General features: G+C 36.1%; 2 protein-coding genes across 2 annotated transcripts in view; both read left to right on the plus strand.

The window, feature by feature from the left end:
* The window catches only part of LOC140160725 (uncharacterized), an 84,866-nt gene extending 83,089 nt beyond the window's left edge, over positions 1-1,777 (plus strand). Inside the window, exon 30 of the mRNA XM_072184025.1 lies at positions 1,672-1,777. Within this exon, the coding sequence (XP_072040126.1) occupies positions 1,672-1,722 (51 nt within the window). The 3' untranslated portion in view covers positions 1,723-1,777. The remainder of the gene's footprint in view (positions 1-1,671) is intronic.
* On the plus strand, positions 1,729-20,311 carry LOC140160007 (polycystin-1-like protein 2). The gene is made up of 11 exons (XM_072183275.1): positions 1,729-2,013; positions 3,784-4,011; positions 4,843-5,016; positions 6,828-6,988; positions 7,547-8,219; positions 9,385-9,493; positions 11,029-11,255; positions 13,489-13,657; positions 15,643-16,350; positions 18,699-19,633; positions 20,219-20,311. Exons 1-11 carry the CDS (start codon positions 1,879-1,881, stop codon positions 20,309-20,311), a joined length of 3,612 nt encoding a protein of 1,203 aa, XP_072039376.1. The 5' UTR covers positions 1,729-1,878.
* Positions 20,312-22,019: the final 1,708 nt, after the last annotated feature.

Here is a 22,019-nt window from a genome sequence, read left to right on the forward strand (position 1 = left end):
TTCGTCCTCCGGTATAGCACTTGCGGTGCGGTGTGTGTTGCAGCAGGTGTGATCAAGTCTGCTTTTGTATGCATTTTCGCAATTAAGCTTGAAATTAGAGGAATATTCAAGTTGCAAATAATAGAATTATTGTCAACACATAAATTTTCCGTAAATTTTGGACAAAATCAGTCGAAACTGGCTGGGTATAATTGGGTTATTGAGTTATAATTTCTCGCTGTGCTCAATTTCATGCGCAAATGCTTGCTGCGACCGTGACCGGTCATGGCATAATAAATATAAACATCAAATTAAATACTTGCTTATCAAGTGACATTCCCTGTTCTTGATTCATTTTAAAATATCTGATTTCTAAAAATATTGTCTTGCAGTAATCAAAAAAGATTTCATTAAATCCAGCTCATAAAAAGGTTTTCATATCTAGCGCCGTGATCATTCCCCGGTCGGATATCGTTCATTGCGGAAAATATTCTTTCCATGAATTGACAATTGAAAGAAACAAATACTTTATAAATACAATTTAGGCTTGGTAGACCGTTATTTGATGGAATTCTGAAATCTAAATTATAATATTGTCATTTCTGTCACAGTTCTTGATGATAGCACAATCGGTGTAGCCCTACTGAAAAGAAAAACATCCATGTAATTGTTGTATGGATGATGGTAGTAGCGAAATACTGAAGAAATTGCAGGAGCTGATGTCTGCGGGCGGATATACCCAAACAGCGCTAGCCTTCGTCTTCCGGGAGCACTTCTCTGTGTATTAGCTGATTTGATCAATCGTTCCTTGATATTTGGAACATTTACAGGAATAAATTTTGCTGATGAAGTAGCAATAAGTTGGAAATATCAGAATGTGAATATCAAATCGGTCATTTTGTCTGCAAGTACAGTACAGTCGCGGATACCGAACACTCGGCGACTCAGTCAGCCACTGAGTTCATCCCGTATGTATCTCTGAGTTCGCCTATCATACATGACCGGTTGTAAAGCTAAGAAATAACTCAAAAATCCTGTACATGTACCTTATTCTATTCCTTCATTTTCTCATTGTGATACGTTTATCTCAACTTGGTGTGACGATCTGAACTGGTAGCACTAGCAGTTATTTTTTTGCAATCTGTTTTCATTCCGGTTCTTCGGCGAATCTTCGCTCTTCGTGCTTTACTGTAATATTCCCTATGCATATCGTTGATGGCTTGGCCTATCCCAAATCACCCCGGCCAGCACTTTTTCCATTTTTATCCACACACTTTATTCAGGAACTTCATTCTTGACTTGATCATGATGTTTCCTTCATGTTATTCTTATTTCATTGAAGATATTTTTCATGTAAAGTAAGTTGACAATGACTTAATTCGTACATTGGCCCAATGCATGCCACAGTATTGTGTTTACAATCAAACCGGAAGTAACTGTGTGTCCCGAGCTGACGTCATCAACGAAAGCGCCCAATTTGAACGATTTCGTTTTGTAATTTAGGGGGGGTGCCAATATCCAATCTTTGCATGGAGATTTTGTCTAGCCTGGTACGTTAGGCAAATAAAAAATATTCTTTTCTGCTTCCTGACATCATAAGCTTTCCATTGATATATAACTTTATTTTCAATGAGGTTCACCTTTAAAAAGGAATCTCAATTTTGTCTTATCAATAAATATCTCCCATCACAGGTATTCATTGATGGGGACCAACAGGATGACTTATGCATTCAAGTTCTATAGAGAAAAAAAAACAAACCTTCAGTGAAGCACCGCCATCAATATGCACTGTTCCCTCTCAATGGAGATCAACATGGAGTCGTGTTTAATGAACTTGAAAAAGGTAGTACGTCCAAGCCCCCTCGACATTATGTAGGAATCCAGGCTGTTAACTGTAATATGACTGACGATGGTGAACTGGTGGTGAGGTCATTGGAGGTGACAGACCCCGTGAATGTGACATTCAAGACTTATATGCATAGCTGTGTATATCGGGATATGGAAAAGAAATCATGGGATGGCAAAGGATGCAAGGTATGTAATTTTATTAAGGTTGGTCTTAACCCTGGAATAGAGGTTGTGCATATGACGTGTCATACCGTAAATATGGCTGACTACTCAAATGCATTCAACAAAAGCATGATTGCAATCTATCGTGACAGTTCATCTCACACACATATCAAATGCACTACAGTGGCGTACCGTGGCCGCTCCTACCCCGGGGGGGCTGAAGAAAATTTTGCCGCCCCTTCCTCAACAGCCGAAAAGGTTGACCCAAAAATTTTTTCGGTGGTTTGAAAAAGTGAAGAGCAAAAAAAACAAACACATTTTACATTTTGATGTATAGTACCATTTTTTCAACAATTTTATACTTTTTCAATTTTTTTTTCTCCCTTTTTTTTTTACTAATTCTTTTCTTCTTCCGTCGCCCCTCTTTTTGCCGCCCCTTCATTTTTGGCCGCCCCCTGCTTTTACCCCGGGGGGCTCGTGCCCCCTAAGCCCCCCAAAATATGTGCATGGAGTGCGATCAAATAGGTTGATGACAACATTTGATTGAATGGACGATTGCGCCATGATTACGTGAAGGACACGGTTCAAATCCTTTGTTTGGAGCCAATCAATAATTTCACGCACAACCTCTATTATGGAAACTTTTGAGCTTCATTAAATTGGTGGTCTAAAGTATGTAAAAGTATACAAAACTGAGCATTATTGCCCAAATTTGACAGATCAATTTATCAAGTATTTACCATTCTAAATATGTATTTCTTTTATATAAATTAGAACAACAATTTAGAAGTTATGAGGCTCTAAAGTTTCCATAATTGCAAGGTGTTTTCTTATCTATGTACCACACATGCTTACAGACTATGAGAAATTCTATGACCAACATATATGAGCAACCCGATAATAGTGTAATGATTCAGCCCAATCAAATTATCTTATAAGATCCAGTGATGAGAGCATGTGTTTTTAATACATTCCTGGCCAATTGTACAATTCAGGCCTTGAAAGTCAAGGAGGCCGTGAAGACCTTGCCCTCCGTTGCCCTTAGTGTAGAGTCCGAAGGTTACCGTTTTCTAAAATCCATTTTCCGTGTTGTAAAATTTGTAAATCCGTGCCATGAATAAAGCTTAAAATGTATAACTGAACAACAATATTAATATCACAATAAAGTGTTCAATATCGCGATCAATATGCTCCGATTGGAATTCTCACGATAATATGCCGACTATTACGATGTTTGGAGAGATGGGGTTCATGTATTGGTAATATACCTTTATTTCGGTATTATTAAACAGTATTTTTATCATAAAAATTGACATACACAACTCATGATTATTTTTAACATTTATTTCTCTTATTTTTCAACAATTTTTGTCACATCATACAAAATGTCACTTTCCGTGTTGTACCTCCGATTCCGTGATTTTCTTCCGTTTTCCGTAGAACGGAAAACTTCGGACTCTACCTTAGTGTCCCTCAATTTTGAAACATTCTTTCAGTACATAGTTTGCCTTTCTGCACTTTGTTCACATGGTTGTGAAATTGTGACTCTTGAGGGTACTCATAAAGCTATGAAAATGTCAATCAAGCAGTTTCAAAACTGTAACCAAACAAGACATTGTCGGTCCCCAATCCCATTAGTGTATATAATGGACATTATTTTCAAGTCATTTTGTTTGATTATAATTTCATCACCTTGAATGGTTATACACCTGATAAAAATCTGGAGGCCAATGTAGTCAATAATTGTTTGTTGGAATGATTATACTTTATAAAATATTTATATTTTTTTAACAGGTTAGCCCAGCCTCAACTCTCACCACAACAAAATGCATTTGTAATCACATGACGTCATTTGCATCATCATTCTACGTGCCAGTTAACAAGATTGATTTTGCCTATGTATTTGCCAATGCTAATCTTGCTGAAAACCACACAGTGTTCACTACCATTATCTGCTTACTGGCTTTCTATGTGCTGATGCTGATTTGGTTGAGGAAGAAGGATAAAGATGATCTACTTAAGGTTTGTTTGGTCTTTAGTCAATCAAATGAGGCAACCCCCTTTGACCTTTGACCCCAGGTCACTTTAGATCCAGTTGAAGTGTTCAGATGCAAAAAGTGATACATATTCCTTGCTTTGAGATATATTCATAACCTCATGAATATTTAATCCAATCACAGTTAATAACTTTTAAATACTCTGACGCAAATGCAGGTTATTGAAAAAGTATAATGACCACATCTTGCGACGTAGTTGAAAGTACGCTTTACAATGTTATGCCAGTATTTAGACATCGCATGATTGCGCGCTATTGTGATTGGTTGCTAGCGATATTTCCCTAATCGGCTATTCTATTTTTTACAGGGAAAACAAAATTTTGTATTTGAATTTAAAAGAAGAAAATGTGACCTAAATTGAATTAGAAAAGTGACAGTTATGAATGAGGTTAATGACTTCACATCATTTTTTTTCGTGTGATCACCATAACAACTTGGGTTTAGCCAGGCCCGTACATGTGAAAAGTGGACCCTTTTTCAAGCGGGGCAATTTTGTGAAAAGTGGACCTTCTTTCCAAAATGTGGACCTCTTTTACCAAACAAGCATAAAATAACCTAATTTTTCTGGTTCGCGATGCTCACAATTTGGAATTTTTGGGACTTTTTAATACTTTCGGGGTGGGGTGGAGGTGGGGCCTGGGTTTAGCAGATGATGTTTGATGGTTCTACATAATGTAAATTAAGAATTAATTTTGTAAAGTCATCAATTTTCAAACTAATTTCTACCATCACATATTATCCTAGTTTTTTTGTATTTGGTTTTGTTGGCTTATTTATTTGTTTGCTTTTCCCCTAGTGGTCAGCACATCCTCTCATAGACAATCAGCATGGACATGGCTATTTCTACACCATCTCTGTACACACTGGGTTTGCCACCAATGCAGGCACTAGGTCTACCGTACGATTTGATATGGTCGGGAAGAAAGGTAGCACAGGACAGAGACTGTTATGGGATGCAGAGGGATATCTGGTAGGTCTGCACTCTGAAATAATGATAACTTTTAGTTTAGGGACTGTTCACAAACACTTGTAAGGGGGGGCCTGATGAAAAAATTTTTATCGTGAAAATTTTTCGGGCCCCCCCCCCCCCTTTACAGATCTCAAAAATTTCAGGGCCCCCCTTTTTGACATGACAATTATGGGTCAACCCCATAGAAAAGCATATAAACTCAATTTTCCCACAATTTTTTTTTTCAGGCCCCCCTTAGGAGGGTCAAAAATTTCAGGGCCCCCTTTTGCATCAGGCCCCCTTTTGCATCAGGCCCCCTTTACAAGTGTTTGTGAACGGTCACAAATAGATGTAGATTATTTTGATTTGATGCGCAGAGCATACACCATATTGTTTGTATTAAATGCCCTCCCTCTGATAAACGCCCTCCCCATTTTTTCAATGAAAAATGGACAAAAATGCAAAAATTTCTGTGCAATATCATGTGAGTAAGCTTAAAACATGCATCAGTCATGTCAATGACGATCGCTAAATTGCATGGATGAAACCTATTATGACTCAAACTTCCCTCCAGTTCATTGCCTAATTATGGTATAATTTCACTAAGTAAATCATATTCTTGCTTAATATGCACTTACAGATGCAATTTTGTAGTATTTGTACCACGATAAGACTGTAAAACCTCGTCTACAAGCATATATTGTGTTTTTGATGAAAGCTAAATTAATACGAGACAAACATGAAGATGCCATTTGCTCAAACTCCATAATGGCGCATGGATTCATTTAGCTTTCATCAGAAGCACTCTATATGCTTGTAGACGAGGTTTTACATTATTATGTTTTCAGGGTTATTAGGAGTTAAGAAAACCTAATAATGATAATATTGGATGGCTTATTTCGCATGATACCATAACATATCGGATTAAGTCATACAAATATCGAACTCGCCGTTGGCTCGTCCGATATTTTTATGACTCATCCGATATGTTATGGTATCATGCTCAGCCATCCAATATTATATCAGTATCATATTCAATACGAGGCGCCATCTTGGATTTCAACCCGGAAAGGAACAGAAGTTTTAGTATAGGCGTAAATTCCTCCTTTCCACAGGAAATACCTGATTTTGATGTTTTTCTCACTGACAATTCACTTCTAATATACGCCCTCCTTTAGGAAAAATGCAACTCCCTGGGGCGTTTATTACAAACAATATGGTAATATTCAACCCATGTTTGCACAACAACTATGTGGTGCATTCACTCCGCACCTGAACTAAATGTTGTAACAATTGAACTCTGACCCTACCATTTGTTATCAATGGCTCCCTCTGTTTTCTTACTTCTCAAATGTTTTTTTAATGTTTTCCATTTATTGGGGAAAAAATATCTTTATATGATAAGCCAGAAACACTTCCATAATGAAACACCTGAATGGGTGGTTCCATTTGAAATCTACACCCCCCCCCCTTTTACTTTTAAGCAGCTGTAGCACATCTATCGTCTCTCATAACATGGGCGACATCATTATCTTAAGTAAATAATGCCACTTCAATTCAAATTAAAATTTAAATCATAGATTATACCAAATTTTTATCTAAAAATTGTACATTTTACAAGAAATTACCTAGGGCTTAGAATCGATCAGTCCTGCTATTGCTATGCACCTCGAATTGGTTTGAATAGCGCATATACACATATTGCCTCGACTTGCACATGCTGAATCGTGTTATATCATTTCATATAACATGGTTAAGAGCCAATAAGATTACAGGAACTTACTCAAATGTTTAAGAATATATGTTTTTAAATTGAATTTTTGATTGAACAGAAACTTGATGACGGCTCTCTGAATCACTATGTGCTAAAATTGCCTCGATCTATTGGTGAACTGGAAAGTTTACTCATATGGCATGACAACACAGGAGAAGCAGGGTTTGCCTCTTGGTATCTGGATTGGGTACTTATATCAGACCTGCAAACTGGTGAAAGGTAAGTGCTTAGGCATGAAGTTGAATATCGACCATGGAAAGGGGGACATCTGCCCCCTTCCCCCTTCAGCTTGAAACAAAATTTACAAACTTGTTTTGTGCTGCTTCATTTTCCATTTAAGCCTAAAATTAACGAAACTTTTGGCTAATTTTAGCATTGGCATATATGATTTCTGTAAAGTCATTCTGGGAACAGGTACAACTATGCAATCACCCTAAGACATTTTGGCTGGTACACCACTGACATGAAGCCATGGCTCAAATATAGCTATTTTACTAACTGTGAATGTGAACAGTTGCTCTAATGGAAGTGAGCTGAAAACACTTTGGTCACCACCATGAGAACAAGCAAATAAAAAATGCAAATCTGGATAATATCATGCAGTTTTTGATCCTTAAAATTTTGAAAGTAGTGTACTTTCATATATATGATAAAACATGTTAATGTGGAAAAAAGGACAAAATAATCAGAAATTTTAGAAATTTTGATCAACAACATTATATAATAAGATACATTTAGTAATAATGTTTCATTTGTTGTTGCTTTAATTCTTTGCAGATGGGCTTTTGTGTGTAGTGAGTGGCTAGCCAAAGACAAAGGCTCTGGAATAATTTTCCGTTCCCTGAAGCCAGCAAGTGAAGAAGCAGCTGCCAAAATTCAGAGCGATTTCTTCCGCATTCTGCGTGGAACTTTTGCAGATGACAATCTCTGGGTGTCCCTCTTCACCAGACCAACACCAAGCAGCTTTACCAGAATACAAAGACTATCAGTATGTCTGACATTTTTGTTTTTGTACATGATAACAAACGCGATGTTCTACCGAACAGACGACGAGGCTGAAGAATTACCACAAGGGAAAACGTGGCGTGTTGGTCCATTTGAAATTGATTCTCAAGAAGTGTACATCGGAGGAATAAGCACTTTAATCATTCTGCCCGTAAACTTGATATTAGTGGTATTATTTAAAAGCGTTCAGATGTCCTATGAAGGTGAAACAGGATTAGCGCAGATTACCAGTGGAGATGGCGAAACCAAACGCTTTTCACGTAGATGCTCAGCACCACCGATTATGAAATATATAGCATGGAGTTTGGTTTTTGCGTCTATTGTATTATCTGCTTTCTTCGTTGTGATGTACAGTTTGATGTGGGGTCATGATAAGTCCAAGGCTTGGTTGATGTCAATGTTAACGTCCTTCTTGGAATCACTGCTATTGGTGGAACCAGCTAAGGTAGGGAACTGTGTATGATGTTAATGTATAGGGATTGATTTCACAAAGCCTTGCAAACAAAGCAATTAAAGTTATAAGGTACGATTTCCTTCAAATTTTGAATTTGTTATTCTATACTCAAAATGCTGAAATAAAACTATTGTCGGGAAAGGTTTCTGTCCATTTTGATCTTAAATAACATGGCAAAGTGAATGGAACCCTATACTGGTTGTTTTGACTTTTTAACATGCAGTTCTATAGGAGGCCAAATTATGACTTTATGTTGAACCTTGCCACTCGACCTGTTGACCTACGAATACAACAAATTTCTCTGATTCCATTTAGGTGCAAGTTGGGACATATGTAAACATTACAAATATGCCAAAAAATCAGGTTTGAAAAAAAAACCAAAACAATTTCATATTATAAGATTGTACATTATGGCTTTAAACATCTTAAGAATTTGAGATGATGTTAGTAAGATCAACTGTATCAATTCAATTTGATGTAAAACCCTCAGCCATAATGTAAGCATAAAAAGTGTTCTACAATGACTGAAAATAGGCCCAAATCCACCCAAGTTACACAGATGTCGTATTTTCATCTGAGAGAAGATGATATGACTTGTCATAAAGGATGTAGTTTATCATGCGGGTGAAGAGACAAGTGGCCATGTTGGTGCACTTTTGTGTGGTGACAAAAGCAATAAAAATGTAATGACTGTGATCTGTAATTAACTTGATATCAAAGTGCTTTACGTCTATTTTGCTATAGGATATATCACACCATTTGGCAGCCATCAATAACAGTGCTAGATGACTACGTCCTAACAGCTCCCCATAAAGTGTATTGCTCAAAGATGTATCACTTTATCCATGCCGGTGTTTGAACCCACATCCTTGTGGTCATTAGTAGGATTGCCTTAACCATTAAATCATCATGTTCTTTGAAGACAACAAACTTGGGGATGAGATTCTTCCTTAGAGGAATTTCTCCTTCTTGAGTTTTTCTTCCCTGTACAAAAGTATAGGAGATTCAATAATTTTCCTCCTTTTTGGTGCTTTTTTTTTGTTTTGATTGAACCTCCATCTCATGCCTGCAATGTTCAAACAATGTAAATTAAGCACATTTTTATTGACATTGACAACAATAAAATAGTGTTATTCTTTTAATATTTTGTGTTAAGGCCATCTGTGCAGCCATCATCATCCTGTTGATATTCAAGTTCAGCAAGAAAGCTAATTTTCATGAGCCTAATACAGTGGTATATCAAGAGGAATTGGCTTCTCCTACAGGTATTGGGCTGTTCCAGTTGAAATTCATACACCCCCTTTGGAAGATGCAACCTTAAGCTTCCACACAGGGAGCGTGAATTTCAAATGGGGCTACCTGAATGGGTGGCTCCATTTGAAATCTGCATTCCCAGGAATGGGAGATGCCTTCCATTGGGGGTGGATGTAATTCAAATGGAATAGCCCATTGTATAATAATTATACTCCAATAGCTGCTATGTGTTAAATATGTACAATATAATATTTTGTATTGTACAAATTTAACACCTGGCAGCTATTGGAGTTTCGAGGTTTTGACAGAACAGCAATGATATACATGTACAATGTATATCGATGTCGATTGAAATATAAAACAACAATTTTTAAATTAACTTCAATATAAGTGATGTGACATTTTTTTCACTAGGCATTCATACTTATACATGTATTTTAGTGCTGCTGAGGGCATAGATGTTACCGATTTTTATTTAAACTTTCCTGCCATTTTAAATGATTTTTTTTATTGTACTTCATATCAGTGTCTGCTTTGTAAAATCAGCGCTTTTAGATTTTGAATCTTTTGGTTTTTGTCACATCTGCACTTGACATAATATTTACATTACATTACATTTGCCGCATGTTTGGTGTCTGGGAACTTGAATGTATTGGTTGTAAACTATTGCATTATCCCCAATTTCTCAGCGGGCTTTTTAGGGCTTGTAACTAGAAGGTCAAATGAAAGTACTCTTGCCACATGGATTTCAATAGCATAGAAGTCTAAAACATTTTGAAATTGCTGACAAGACTGTTTGTATTCTTCAGACATACAGTGATCAACCGTTATTGAATTATTTCATTTTGGTACAGATGGGGAGAGAGGAAGGGAGCAGGGTCAGTGAAATTTAATATTCAATGCACTGACAAGGTCCTCGCCAGATATTTTGGTGGACCTAGGTACATTTTGGAGATGGTACACAGCGTCATCATCCCTATATATTTGTGTCAAAAATTGCTGTGATAGTACAGCGAATCCACTCATTCTTTAAAAGCTACACATGGTGATTTTTTTCTAGATAGGCCGAGCGTATGAAGTCAAATGAAATACCATTTTAAAGCTTATGATATATATTTTCTAAACATGAAATAAAGCAAAATTGACCGGGCCAAATTTATGGCTCATTCGCGGTGTACGGTTACAATTGTGTAATACTGGTTGCTTGAGAAATGAGACAAATCTATGACATTGGTCAATTCCAGTTGAATTCCATACAACCCCTAGGAAGACATGACCTTAATATTCCACACATGGAGTGTGAATATCAAATGGGGTTACTTGAATGAGTGACTCCATTTGACATTAACAATTTTAGGAGTGATTTTCACCCTTCTCATTCTTTTGGAGAGTGAATTTTTTCACTTTTTTTACATTAAGAGAGTACATGTAGAAGCATCAACATTTTATCATGTAGGCATTGCTTTGTCTAATTTTGGTTTCAAAAAGTAGTACACATTTTTTAACCTTTAAATCTATCATCACTTATATTGTTGCCATTTTATAGGAGCAGGCCCACAACTGGCAAAAGCTCCTAATGCAGACAAGGACAGTCAGCAGGAAGAATGGGAGAAGAAGACCGCTACGGCTTCACTCTTCCGTCAGATAGTATCCCATCTCACCTTTGTGATTATTACCATACTGATCATCCTACAACATCAGGGTTTAGATGCATTTTATATGACACAACAAGTGAATAATGTGTTCCTTGGTCCAGAGGAGGAATTCACAGAGGTGAGTTTAACCCCTTGAGCACTACCTGCTGATCTAACATTGCCTCTGATTGGTCAATTACATGATATCTTTACTTTAATCACCAATCAGAATGAAGCTGTGCAAATAATTCACCCCAATTGTTTGCATGGTGAAATTATTCTAACAATGTTGCTGATTGGTCCAATTGAAATGAAAACTTCTTTTGGACCAATCGGCAGGTAGTTCTCATGGGGTTAAGGAACTCATATGTGACACAATCTGGTCCATGGGGGCCAAAGGAGGCATTTTTGAAAATTGAGTTACTGTAATTATTACATTATGCAATCATTAGGCTATCATATACCGAAAACACCAAAGGTCTAGCACACTTGGTTCTAAAGTTTTTTGATGTCCATTTTCTTATGTATTTTATTGTTTTTTACTGCATAATTGTACCTTTATCTCAGTTTCAAATTTGCCGCCTTTGACCCCCAAGGACCAGATCGTGTCGCATATGTGACAGGATCTGGTCCGTGGGGGCCGAAGGCGGCAAATTTGTAATTAAAATAAAGGCAAAAAGATGGAGTAAAAAACAATAAAATACATAAAAAATAGACATCACAAAACTTCATAACAAGTATGCTAGACCTTTCGTGGTTTTTAGTATATAATAGACTAATGATTGTATAAGGTAATAATTATAGTAACTCAATGTTCAAAAGCCTCCTTTGGCCTCCACACAGTGTCATCGCCCCGATATCTTCATGGCAGAAATTGCCATGGTAGATTGAATCCACTGCCACGCATGGCCATTATACATATCGACCTGTTTAATAGTTCAGTCGCATAATAAGCTGAAGGACATCTGACTAAGGCTACTGACAATAGCCCCGATTAGCTCGGTGACTAACCTCGCTGTGTATCAGTCAAGCATGGTATGCCATAGGTCATATTCTTTTGGACAACCTTCACGATTGGCCTATACACTGCGCTATATAATTCGGCACATATAAATCAGAATTATTGCGGAATTATTGTCAGTTTTTGACTCAAGACGCAAGCTACTGTCTCAAAGCGCACGCCAACGACTATCATATCTGTTCAAAATATATATTCATGTGCAAGGAACCACATCTGGTTTCTTTATACAAGATCATTTACGGGAGATATTCATCATTTTCTACACCGGTATCCAAAGATTTTCTTCTCATATCAAACTTGTGCATAGCAAATTCATGTGTATCGATCCCGGGTATTTATTTTAGTATCTCTGCTGTATCAAATAATTATTAGCCAGGCGATGTCGGTGTGCTCCATGGAGCAGATCGTGTAGTATGCTAAAGACCATGCTTCAATGTGACCCTCCACCATGAATGGGAGCCATTGTTTGAAGAGCTTGTTTGTTTTTAATATTTTTTTTTAACTGTTTATAAAACTTTTGAGGATCTCAAAAATTTAAAATAAAAACTTTTTGTACAGTAAAAACTAGATTCTAGATTAGGATCAGTTGGATGAGGACAATCAAACAATTGTTTTTTTTTTTTTTTTTGTTGTTTTTGTTTGTGTTTTTTCTGGGGAGATACCTCTGTTGGAATTTATTATACACAGGAGGCTAACCAATGTCAGCCAGCATATGCTTTTGGATTGTCTGGAGGAGGGGTGTTCAAATTAATATTTGAATTCATGGAGTCGAATAAAGTGTCACTTGAAGTGGTTCAAGTTGACACCGAGAAATACACATTTTTTGTGTAAAATTAAATTGGTAAATAATTTCCCTATTTACCTTCAGGTTCTTTATAGTCCAGCAGCCAGTGGGTATGACATTGTTTTGGTGTCCATAATTTTCTTTTTGATGGATATTGCTTCTCAAGACCACCAACCTCAAAATAAGTTTACTGGACCTCTGTCAGCATTGAGCATTTGAGATATGGCTGGTCAAAGTTCATACAGAGGTCATAATTCAGGTTTTGACCCCTGTTTGAATTTTGACCTCTGTGTGAACTTTGACCCACCCACCATCAATGCTGACAGATGTCCATTAAACTTATTTTTGAAGTTAGTGGTCTTGAGAAGCAATATCAATCAATAAACAAAACTATGGACACCAAAACAAGCTTCTGTGGTAAAATTGAGTTTGGCAGCCGGACTATGAAAGAAAGAACTCATGTCATGGTTGAGCTTTAATTCTCATTATGTAATCTATCGTAAATAGTTAATGTACTTGCAAAAAGCAGGCAAAATTGGGTACATTTTCTATATTTGATACAAACAGATTCGTGATTCAGCTGGTTTTTGGGAGTGGACTAATGATGTTTTCATACCAGCTGTGTTTCCTACTGATGAGTCTCTACCATTGGTTGACGATCATCGCATTCTGACAGATGGTGTTATGTTCCTCACTGGTCCTGTTCGAATAAGGCAGCTCAGACTGGACCCAAGTGGTGAGTGTATAGAAAATTATTATCAAGCATAAATCATGTGGTTTTATTTGAAACAAACTCATATTGACCATAAAAACGAATTCATACACAGCCATCTCTCAACACGCGATATTCAAAAGTCCCTTGCGCCGAAATTGTCCAGTGCAATGACGTCCCAGTAATACAATGAAGGCTGAAAACAATTGAGCACAAGTAACCATGATGTCATTGCACTAGACAATTTCGGTGCGGGAATTTTGAATATCGTGTGTTGAGAGCTGGCTGTATTTATGGTCATTTTAAATAAAACCATGTGATTTGTGCTTGATAATTATTCTTCTAACATATAAGACATAATTTTGTGATTGCCCGAGACACCCTTTAAAGCCTTAATGTACGATCTTTTTAAATTTTTAGATTTTTCTTTTTTTCTTGCAAAATGATAACATGCAATCATTCCCAATACATTTGGACGCGAGAAACATCTCGCACTATTTGGATTAGGATAGCGAGTGTGGCCTCAGAGTTAGTCTCCTATGCGGCCAGTTTGGTTACGCTCCGTAACCAAACTAGTTTTGTAGGAGACTATGGTTTGCGATCGTGGCCGACATAAAATCATAATCTAAAAAATTATGATTTTATGTCGGACCAACAGAAAATCATCCCGTTTTACTATAAATAAGTTAGAACATGTGTAAGTATTACAAATATGCCAAAAAATCGGGTTTGAAAGAAATAAAGGTAAATTCTGAAAAAAGATCGTACATTAAGGGATCCAAAATGAGCGTTTATTGCGTTTCGACAGTATTTTTTGTAGGACATGAGAGCACCTCAGACCTATCGAATTGCATTCTGAATACTGAAGCATGTCTTTCTGATATCAAATAATTTTCATTTTTAAAAATCACAATATAATACAAATTTTATGACAAATTATAAAAATTTGATATTTTCAAATTTTTGATATATAACAGTCCTCGAAGTAAATTATATAAATCTAATGATATATTCTTAAAGTGTATGTAGCAGGGAGGAAAAGCCGACGGTCAATTGAAAATTTTGACCTTTCATATTGAAGATATGGATTTTTTTCCAAAAAGACCTAATTTTTTTGGTATAATATCTTCAATACGAAAGGTCAAAATTTTCAATTGATCGTCGGCTTTTCATCCCACCTACATACACTTTAAGTATAAATCATCAGATTTATAAAGTTTACTTCAAAATATCAATTTTAATGATTTGCCATAAAATTTGTATTAAATTGCGAATTTCAAAAATTCAAAATTATTTGATATCAGAATGACATTCTTCATATTCAGAATGCAATTCGATATGTCTGATGTGCTCTAATGTCCCAAAATAAATACTGTCCAAACGTTCATACCCCAGCCCTTAAGGCTTTAACAACCAGCTTACATTGGTGCACAAAATTTGGCTGCACATCTCTGATGAATGTAATTTAGTTATTATTACACTCATTTAGTTGCTGAGCAAAGTTGTTGGCTATCAATATTATTATCTCAATCTCTCTCTGTGTCTGGTGGCGATGTGTAGCGCTGCTGTGGTCTTCACAAGAGTATGTCATTTAACTTGATCTGATGCCATGTGTGTTGCACCTTACATTCCTTGGTTAGACACCAGCTTCACATCATCAGTCCAAGATGTTAGTGGACGTCCCCTTTCTCGTCGGCCTTCGATAGCCCCTTGTGAAATTTGTTTTACTACACCTTCATGTTTCCTCAGACAATATGGCCAAAGTACTTCAGCTTTCTCTCCATTATGCCATTTCTGATGTACCTATCTTGTCTTGGATCCAGGAATTTGTTTTCATGTCTTTCCATGTCACTTGCAGAAGCTGCCTGTAACACCACTTCTCAAAAGCATCAACTCTTTCCTGTCATTCTTGGTCATAGCCCAAGACTCGCATCCATAAGTAGCAATATCTTAATCAGCAGTAGTTTAATTAACCGTAACAAAAAACATTTTCACATTGACATTTTCAGATAAATGCAAGACGTCAAGACAGGTAGATAGACTCGGTGTCCACTGTAAACCATCCTACATGTCCACTGAGGAGGACAGTGAAGTATATGGCACCATGTGGGACGAGTGGACCAACGAAACATGCTCCGACAACGGTGACTCTTTCTGCCCTTGGAGCTACTACTCCTCAAAACAGCTGGCCAATCCTGTGTATCATGGAAAAACAGGTGTTGCATATGATGGTGGCGGATACGTCTCACAATGGGAGGACTTCACCGCTGACACTGCAATCCATAGCCTACACCATCTGGAAGAAAACAACTGGCTGGATCAATACACTGCAGCAGTCTTTGTAGAGTTCACACTATACAATGCGAACATCAACATGTTTAGCTATGTCACATACCTTCTTGAGTTCTCACCAATGGGACACATCAACCCATTCCCGTGGGTACACACATTCCGTCTGTACGACTACACTAGTTCGGCGGACATTGAAGCAATTACTGTATCACTGACATACTTGCTATTTGTGATGTCGCTCATATACTTCATCATCAGAGAGATTGACGATATGAAGAGAGCTGGGAAGAAGTATCTTCTGTCAGTGAGCAACTGGTTAGAAATGTCTATTATCGTAAGCAGTGTGATTGTGTTGCTTGGTTACATGGTGAGAAAGGTATACGTTGATACAACAAGTCGAGCATTACAGGAGGCCCAGGAAACTGGTATGTATGGGTTTCTCGTTCTCCTCGTAACAAACTTTTTAGCAGGCAGATAATGACACACAGTGTCATCGCCCCGATATCTTCATGGCAGAAATCGCCATGGTAGGTTGAATCCACCGCCATGCATGGCCATTTTGTATCGACCTGTTTAATAGTTTTGAGTCGCATAATGGGCGAAGGACATCTGACTAAGGCTACTGACAATAGCCCGATTAGGCGGTGACTGACCTCGCTGTGTGTGAGTCGAGCATGGTACGCCATAGGTCATATGCTTTTAGACTACCTCCACGATTGGCCTATACACTGCGCTATATAATTCGGCACATATAAATCAGAATTATTGTCAGTTTTTGACTCAAGACGCAAGCTTCTTTCTCAAGATGCAAGCTAAGGACTATCATATCTGTTCAAAATATATATTCAAGTGCAAGGAACCATATCTGGTTTCTTTATACGAAATCATTTACGGGAGATATTCATCATTTTCTATCCCGGTATCCAAAGATTTTCGTCTCATATCAAACTCGTGCATAGTACATTCACGTGTATCGATCCCGGGTATTGATATTAGTATCTCTGCTGACAAAGTAATTATTAGCCAGGCGATGTCGGTGTGTGACAGCTAATGTTTCCTTCGTGCACACAACAACCTATTCTATCCAGTCTTACATACCAGGCACAGACCAGCAACTCACATCAACTGTACTTACAAAAAACCATTCAAATTCACCCTCACGCACACACACCCCTATGGGTATTTGCCTCCAAACGTGGACACAGTTTAGGACTATGCAAATGTAGACATCTGAAACCATATTCAATTGACAAACCGAGGATTTTTTTCTCCATTTGTTTGTGTGTAAGTGTATGAGATGCAATTTTACCTAGCAACTGCGGACGGTATATTTAATGCACAATATAGGGCATATCGTGCAAATGCATTATACATGCAATTGTGGTCGTTTACAGACCTCAGACGATGGAGAACAGTCCCCCTTTGCAGAGTGGTCTGTATGTGTGTCCTCGTTTGTCGGTAAACACAGACACTTTGCATCTTCGGTCATCTCACACTCGCACACATCCACTCTGTATCCCCAACATCCACCCAATGATAAATTAATAATGATAAATTACATAATATATGTACTCAGAATAACTGGACATTCGTAGATAATACTGCAATTCAGGACTTGGGGAATGACAAACTTCATCCTAATGCACGCGGTATAAGCTTTCTTGCCAAAAACTATCAGGATTTTTTGAGAAAGGCGCATCCCTCCCTTTTTCGGCAGGGTCGGAAATCGTATCAACAACGAACTGTACCACAAATTCACACCCCGGTGAAAACTGCAGGTCTGCTGGGAAATGCCCCAACATGGTTAACTTTCTTAATGTCGGAGATACCGCTAAACTACGAGTCTGTAACACAGAGGAAGTATCCTACAGCCTGAAGTCTTGCAAAGTTGATCTAAAATCAAACTCTAAAACACCTAATGATAAAGTTAATGAAAATAATATTAATGATGTTCTTGTGAATGCAAGTTTATGTACTTTTCATGATACATGTTCTCATAATTATGATATGACTCTTCTTAACACAAATTGTTCTAGTTCTGGTAATGATAAAATGTTCATAACATAACTTTAGATGCCAATTTGTCAACTACTGATGATCATAATATCACTGAAAATATTTCAAATAATGGTGATACAGATTTGAGTTCTCAATCCCATCATCCTGTCTCAACTATCACTGTTAATAACCATGCAGTTTCAAGTGCTACTAACAATTCATCTCAACAAACCACTCCATCTATTCAATCTCCATCAATAACTATTGACCATTGTACTAATACTATAATTGACAAAGGGTCTGAGCAGGTAAAGTTTACTTGTACTGATGACAAACATGTTTCTTGTCATCAAACAAATAATGTTATTCACCATGTTCCAAATAATTATTCTCGTGATGTAAAAATATACAAAATAATATTCATAACAATCATTCAAATATTAATTTGTCCAAAGCTGAGAATTTTGTGGCACCTGTTCTCGAAAAATTATAGCATCTCAGCCTATAGTTTCTTGTATACAATGTTCTCTTCATTTTCATATTAATTGTTTACCTACTGATTACAACTCTAGTGCCTCTTATTGGTGTAATTCTTGCTTCTTTAGAACTTGTCTATATGAACTTCCTTTTTGTGAAGAACCATTTATTGATTTTAATTGTAATGTAACTAAAGGATTCAAAATTGCTCACCTCAATATTCAATGCCTGCGCTACAAAGTTGATCACTTAAGAATTCTGCTTTATCAGAATAATATTGATATTTTATGTTTGACAGAGACTTGGTTAACAAATGATGATACTGATAATGAACTAATTATTGAAGGTTACAATTTATGCAGACTTGATAGAATAGGAATGCAGCATGGTGGTATTTTATGTTATGTGAAAGATGGTGTTGTTTTTAAAGAAAAGTCTAATTTGCATGATGATAATATTGAGGCACTCTGGATCGAGATCAATTTGCCACATACAAAGCCTCTCCTTCTTGGTACAGTTTACAGAGTACCCAACTCGAAGGTCGATTACATTGACAAATTAGATCAAGTATTTCAAAACTACACCTCCTTATATGATGATGTAATAATTGTAGGTGACTTTAATTTAGACTTATGTAAAAGGTATGAAGCAAGTAAAGTAAATACTCTTGCCACTCACAGTAACATGAAACAACTTATTAAAGATTATACAAGAATAACTGAAACAAGTAAAACTAAAATTGATTTAGCATTTGTTACCAAACCAGATAAGGTATCATCTTCAGGAGTTCATAATCTTGGTCTTAGTGATCATTGCATGATTTATGTAATACGTAAAAATAAACAAATTAAACTGCCTCCAAAAACAATTAAAACTCGTTCATTCAAAAAATTTAATGCTGATGATTTTATTGACGACATGAAGAACATAAACTGGAATGATATAATGAATTATAATGATGTAAATAATGCTTGGGATGTTTGGAAGAAGACATTTAATGATGTTTGTGACAAACATGCCCCACTTAAAGAGAAAAGGATTAAAGGTCATCTTCCTGAGTGGATTAATGGGGACTACATTAAACTGACTAAAGATAGAGATTACTTCTTTTCAAAAGCACATAAAACTAATGATCCAGAAGATTGGAAGATGGCTAAGTCTTTAAGAAACAAAGCAAATAACTTAAATAGATACTTAAAAAAGAAATATTGTACTGATGCCATTGAAGAAAATGTAAATAATAATACTAAATTATGGAAAACAATAAAGAAACTAATTCCAAGAAATAATGCAAGTGTCAGATCTATTCAAACAGATGATGGGTTTACAACATGTAATAAAGATATTGCTAATGAATTCAACTCATTCTTTACATCAATTGGAATTACTCTAGCTCAAAAATTTGACAATGTAAATAATAGTGATGATGATTCATGTAAAAATGTTACTAATGATGAATGTAATAATGATGATGTATCTAGTAATTTTAATTTTGGTTTTATTACTCCTTCTTTTGTATTTGACCAGAAATTTGTAATTTTTCAAATAAGAAGTCCTCTGGTCTTGATAATTTCAATGTGAAAGTCTTGAAACTTTCTGCACCAATTATTTGTGACTCTCTTGCCTACATATGTAATCTTTCAATGTACACTTCTATATTTCCTTCTGATTTGTCACTTGCAAAAGTCACACCTATTTATAAAGATGGTGACAAATCAGATGTAAGTAACTATAGACCTATCTCTGTATTATGTATAATTTCTAAGATTCTGGAACGTGCTGTCCATGACCAATTGTATTCTTATTTATCTAAACAAGGTATTCTTCACCCATCTCAATCTGGTTTTAGGAGTAACCACTCAACCACTACAACCCTTCTTGATACCTCTGACTACATTCTTAAAAACATGAATGATAGAAAATTAACTGGTGCAATTTTCCTGGATCTCAAGAAGGCTTTTGATACCATCAACCATAGTCTTTTAATTAACAAATTAAAGCAATGTGGTATTTCTGGCTCATGTCTAAAATGGTTTATTTCTTATCTCAGTAATAGGTCTCAAGCTGTTAACATTTCCTCTATTATGTCTGACTTTAAAGATGTGAATATTGGTATTCCGCAAGGTACAATCTTGGGGCCTTTATTATTTATCATTTTTGTAAATTCACTTCCAAACTCTGTAAACTGTAAAACTATAATGTATGCAGATGACACAACTCTTATTTGTAGTTCTAATGATGCAGCAACTCTTCAAGCAGAATTAAATGAAAATTTGTCAAATGTTGCATCTTGGTTGAATGAAAATAATCTCACCTTGAATATCAAGAAAACAAAACTCATGATTTTTGGTACTAGTTATATGCTGAATACATTTGATGACATTGATGTTTCATACAATGGTAATAATATTGAAAGAGTTGATAAATTTAAGTATCTTGGTGTTGTATTTGATCAATTATTATCTTGGCATGAACATGTAAACCATCTCTCTTCTAATATCTCAAAACGTATTGGCATTATTCGTAGACTCAAATATTATCTCCCAAATGATACCCTTAAAATGCTTGCCAATGCCCTTGTCATGCCACACTTTGACTATTGTAGTCCTGTTTGGACAAATTGCATAAACTCTCTTTCAACTTCACTTCAAGTACATCATAATAGACTTGCTCGTATTCTTTTATCAGCGGATATAAGAACACCTATTAAAGACATGATGGATTCTCTTAACTGGGATAAACTTCATACAAGATGGGAGAAACAACTTCTGATTATTGTGTTCAAGTGTCTTACCCATAATGCACCATCATATTTATTTTCTCAATTTTCTTATATGCAATCTCTTCATACTCATGGTACTAGAAGCCAAACTTTCAATTCTCTTGTCATTCCAAAATGGAACATAAATCCTGGTAAGAGAACTTTTCACTACAGATCATGTTATGCTTGGAATAGACTCCCCAAGACATCCGTGGAAACTTTGATTCTATGACCGTTCATACTTTTAAAAACTGTATTTCAAAATTGTGATTTGACTTAATTATTTGATTTATTGAATTCCACAAATTTATATAATTTTTTTGTCTTTTACTCACTATTTGATTGTAAAACTTGTACAATGTTATCTATTCTGTATAATGTAATTATTACTTGACCTGATGTACAATGTAAATACTGTATTTAAGTAACTTTTGCTTCCATGCATTGCTTTTAATTGTTATCAACTTCTTTTATTATATTGTGTGCTGTAAATTGTCACTCAGGGCCCCCTTGGAGATCAGTACCAGTTACTGAAGGGGCTACCCTGGTTAAAGAAAGAATAAATAAATAAATAAATAAACAAACCAACTCATGCATTCACTAGTTCATATTGCTATGAAAGCTGCATCTTGAATAAAATCTCAATCAAAGCAGAAAATATAAAATGCAGAACACATACCGTAAAACCCTGTCTACCAGCATATAGAGTGCTTTTGATGAAAGCTAAATTAATCCAGGCGCCATCCATCGACAAAATTAGAACATTATTTAGTTTCAGGAAATAAATTACCGATACAAGCATATACAAACAAGTACTAAATTGTAAGATCAATCTATTGCATTGGGATATTTATGGCT

Source organism: Amphiura filiformis, chromosome 9 (assembly GCF_039555335.1).
Source record: "Amphiura filiformis chromosome 9, Afil_fr2py, whole genome shotgun sequence".
In the NCBI taxonomy this organism is placed as follows: Eukaryota; Metazoa; Echinodermata; class Ophiuroidea; order Amphilepidida; family Amphiuridae; genus Amphiura; species Amphiura filiformis.

Bases quoted from the DNA above. Each gene is read 5' to 3' on its own strand.
- LOC140160007 (XM_072183275.1), top strand. From the start codon at position 1,879: ATGACTGACGATGGTGAACTGGTGGTGAGGTCATTGGAGGTGACAGAC. The intron at 11,256-13,488 runs GTGAGTTTAACC...TGATACAAACAG, and splicing joins CAGAGGAGGAATTCACAGAG to ATTCGTGATTCAGCTGGTTT. The intron at 13,658-15,642 runs GTGAGTGTATAG...TGACATTTTCAG, and splicing joins GCTCAGACTGGACCCAAGTG to ATAAATGCAAGACGTCAAGA.